This window comes from Limulus polyphemus, unplaced genomic scaffold (genome assembly GCF_000517525.1).
Source record: "Limulus polyphemus unplaced genomic scaffold, Limulus_polyphemus-2.1.2 Scaffold1961, whole genome shotgun sequence".
NCBI lineage: Eukaryota > Metazoa > Arthropoda > Merostomata > Xiphosura > Limulidae > Limulus > Limulus polyphemus.
The window spans coordinates 33,159-37,312 of record NW_013667571.1 but is presented as its reverse complement, the minus strand read 5'-3'; the positions used below and the strand labels follow the sequence as shown (position 1 = coordinate 37,312).

Genomic DNA, 4,154 nt, shown 5'->3' with positions numbered 1-4,154 from the left:
ACCTTCGAGAATATGACGTGTTACTAGCGTCACGTGACCTCCGCTGTCGTAACAGCTCTATATATTTCATTTAATGATCAGTTTTATTATGAAATGTTGATGCTGCATAGTTTGATATGGTATGGCTATTTCACTTCAGCCAAGTAATAGCTACTTAACAGTTTTTGTATTGTATTCATTGAATATAATTATAAATATGGTGGTGGGAAAAATATATTGCATCACCCAGTTTTTTCACACATTTCTTCGGAATCATCGTCTGTTTTAAGGCCATGATGTATGTAGTTGCAAATACGTTCCATGGATGATGCAATACTGTCTAATTATTGCATCAGCCGTTTTTTTGGGCTGTAAATAGAGTTCTTACTGAGAGTGAGTGTGAAAACCAATCTGGTATAATGTGCGTGATGCTACTATGGCCTAGGATTGCGAGTTAACTCCACCGATAAAAGAATAGAAAAAAAGCAGTAATTGTTTCTTTGAGCAAAGAGGGACTTTTGATAAAGCAGACTGCCAGAAAAACTCATTTTAACCAGTCTACTTTAAATCGCTGGGTGCAGAGATTTGGAGATACTGGCTGTGTGGAGTGCCAGAAGGAAAGGGGTTGGAATAAAGCTTCCAAAGCAGATGATGACTGTGTTCCAAAACGCATGAGCTTGCAGAATCATTGACTGTCGTCCACAGATTTCAAAAGAGCATGGCAGGAAACTTCAGGGATCACTGTTACCGTGCGCACTGTCTGGTCTCGCTTGTTTTCGGCCTATCTCCCAGCAATACGGCCAATAAACTCGTCCTCACCCAACAATATGAGGAAGATGAGGCTCATCTGGGCCAAAGAACATGCCGATTGGAATGAAGCAATGTGGAGTAAAGTGATCTTCTCAAACGAATCAAAGTTCAACCTGCACGAGCCTGATGGGAAACACTTTGATGTGGAGAAGAGTTTCATTCAACGTGTTTGAATGCAACTGTAAAACATTCTCAGGGTAAGAAAATGCATCTCTGACCAGGGTGCTGCTGACAACTACATCGAAATCATTGAGTCCCGGTTAAGCCAACAATGGAGGTCTCTTTGGAACTGACTAATGCACATTCCATGATGACTATTCTCCACGCTACAGGGCTAACATTGTTGTTAATATTCATGCACTCTATGCAATGGACGTGAAATAAAGAGGGAAATTCCACTTTACTTGTGTTGAAAAGACATCTTAGAATTGATTTTATTGCTTCCGGTAAAGGACTATTTTCGAAGGGAGAGGATCAATACACTACACTGGTCAGGCAACAGCCTAGATTTAAACCCTATCGAAAGCTACTGGAAGGGAATGGGCAACAAAGTTCAAGAGAAGAAACCGAGAAGCACCTTTTAATTACAGGAAACCCAAAAATCAAAAAACTTGACGGTTATTCTGGTGTAAACAAACCTTCAGAAGTAAACCTCGGAAGACTACCAGAGGCGCTCAGAAACGTCAGCTTCTCTTCGTTCCACTTGTGATGGAGGTAAGGGGCTATTCTTTGAGGTGTATTATTTGACATTTTTGATATTTTGGAGAGTATCACTTCATAACTACTCAACGGTCATTATCGGACTCACGGTCCTTCAGAGCGGAGGGGGATCTAAAACTCCAATACCTAGACTTTGTTGTGTGGGGGAAGGGGAACACCCTGATTAAAACCCACATATGAAACCCTAAACCTCGTGTAGTATTATGAACTCACACCTTTATGTAAATTATACCACAGCGATTTTAAGCATTTATTAAGACCAGAGCGGACAACTAAATATTAAAACAAGAAACAGACTGCGTGACCACTTTTTGTCACTGACATTAGTGGCGTTATCCTTAAATCTAGGTTTTCTTACTCTGAAAACATTTTCGTATTTGTTGATCATCTGCTGTAATACATTTTTCATGGTTGGTTTGTTAGAAAAATGCATATATTGTTTGGATGACTGAAACATGAATCAGCTTACACCACACAATGTCCATAACCGTTTTACATCAGTTGTGACACTCCCACAATGCACAATCTTGTAAAAAAAATTAGAGGAATCAAGAAAAGTGTGAAAAACATTAGGTGATCTAGTAATTTATTTTCCATCACTGTACTTTTAACAGAACAGCCGCGAAAGCTTGCTGTTGGTGCAACGGGTTTGTTAACTTGATGTGACAAATTGTTGTATCAATCTCAAATTCCGAGACGAGGTCTCGGATAAAAGTTATATGCAGGATTCTCTTCCTTTCCTATTTATGTAGTGTATCCGGAAAGCGATTTTGTAAATACACATATTTATTATTAATTTTAGATAAATAATGAGTCATTGAGACTTTACCAGTGTGGACGTAATGTTTCACACAAAAATGTCATTTTTACATTCTTTGTGCGCCCGGCATGGCCAGGTGGTTAGGGCGCTCGACTGAGGGTCGCGGGTTCGAATCCCCGTCCCACCAAACATGCCCGCCCTTTCAATCGTGGGGGCGTTATAATGTAACGTTCAATCCCACTATTCGTTGGTAAAAGAGTAGCCCAAAAGTTGGCGGTGGGAGGTGACGACTAGCTGCCTTCCCTCTAGCCTTACACTGCTGAAATTAGGATGGCTAGCGCAGATAGCCCTCGTGTAGCTTTTGCGCGAAATTCAAAACAAACAAACAAATACATTCTTTGTACACAGTAAACTTCAGTAGTTAGCGGATAACAATCCATTTAAACACATATATAACCATATTTTCTGTTTCGAAATAAACCGCAGATTGTATGTTTATATTATTTATAATGTAACGTATAACAGCAGCGCTAAGTTACAAAATTACAGAATATTTACATAATGCAGAGTTGTCTAACAAGAATATTAAAATTTAAATCAAAGTGACACTCCCTCAAATTTCCAAGAAACTCGATACGTGACACTGATATAAATAATATGTATGCGTTCATAAAATATTTGTCAACATACATTAAAGCCAAAAATGTGGCGTATGTTGGTGATAGCAGTCTTCAACTCGACACATGGATTAGTAGTTCTAGAGAGAATAAACCGGACTCCGGGCCATATGGTAATACTCATAACCCGTAGGCAGGCGAACGTTAAATATTAGCATACACATACTGTACTAGCATGGATAAAAAAAAACAACAACAAAAAAAAAGACACAGTGAGTTGTAGGGAGTATCTGTGTGGTTGTTTCTATAAGAATGTATCTGGATCACATGCGTAATAATGAACAGTTTGGTCACCAAACAAATCGCCTTTATTTTTAAATTGTAACTTTCAATGCACATTTTATAGTATGTATATGGTATTTTTAAACCGATATATCAAAATTCAAGTTGGAAAACAACAAAAAACCTAAAAGAAAAATAAGGCAAGCAGCTGAAAACGTTTTGGAATTTATTTGTGTATTTCTAACTTTGAGCAGAAGAATTAACGTTTGAAAAATGATGTACTTTTTAAATTTAAAGTCTTCACTAAAAAAATCTACAAAAATTGGTGAATCACTAACTTTCTGTTAGTTCTAAAAATTTATTTTATAAAGTTCATTGTTCCTCAAACGAAATGTTCCTAATATCATTAGTAACCTCATATTTCGGCTAAAAGCTTGCAAACGAATTAGTACAGCATCTATAGAGTTAAAAACGTGACCCTGAATATGTATACGTACAGACCACGTGGCTTTCCATCATTTAATATATTTGGTTTTTCTCGGCGTCCTGCCATATTTATCATAAACGTAAATACATGTTCATTATATAATACATATGAACTATTAAATTTCCATTTGTATGTTATCCCAAACACCTCGTGTGTACTGTCATGATGTTTGATAACGGTTTACTTATGAGATTGCTTCAGGCGTGGCTTAGTAGTTTGCGCAATCGGACTGTGAATTCGATGGTTCATGGCTCGCGGTCCTTTGGCGAAACAACGAATTCCGCACTTAGGGACGAAGAATGCTCTATAGGAGTGGTGATAAGATCCCATTAGTCGGTTAGACAAGAGTATCCCAAGAGTTGACAGCGGATGGTGTTATGTAGTTGCCTTTATTCTATCAGCTCAAAACTAAAGCTGGATTTGTAGCTAGCTCTTTGTGTAATTTGGTACGAAAAAAAATTAACATTCATGTAGGTGTAGTATACAAATATCTTTGTAT

The 4,154-nt window shown here is 37.8% G+C and overlaps 1 protein-coding gene across 1 annotated transcript in view; it reads left to right on the top strand.

Annotated features, from left to right (window-relative positions):
• The first annotated feature begins 1,415 nt into the window (after positions 1-1,415).
• LOC111087284 overlaps positions 1,416-4,154 on the top strand; it is a 24,328-nt gene continuing 21,589 nt past the window's right edge. Inside the window, exon 1 of the mRNA XM_022393404.1 lies at positions 1,416-1,503. Coding sequence (XP_022249112.1) covers positions 1,498-1,503 — 6 coding nt within the window. The 5' untranslated portion in view covers positions 1,416-1,497. The remainder of the gene's footprint in view (positions 1,504-4,154) is intronic.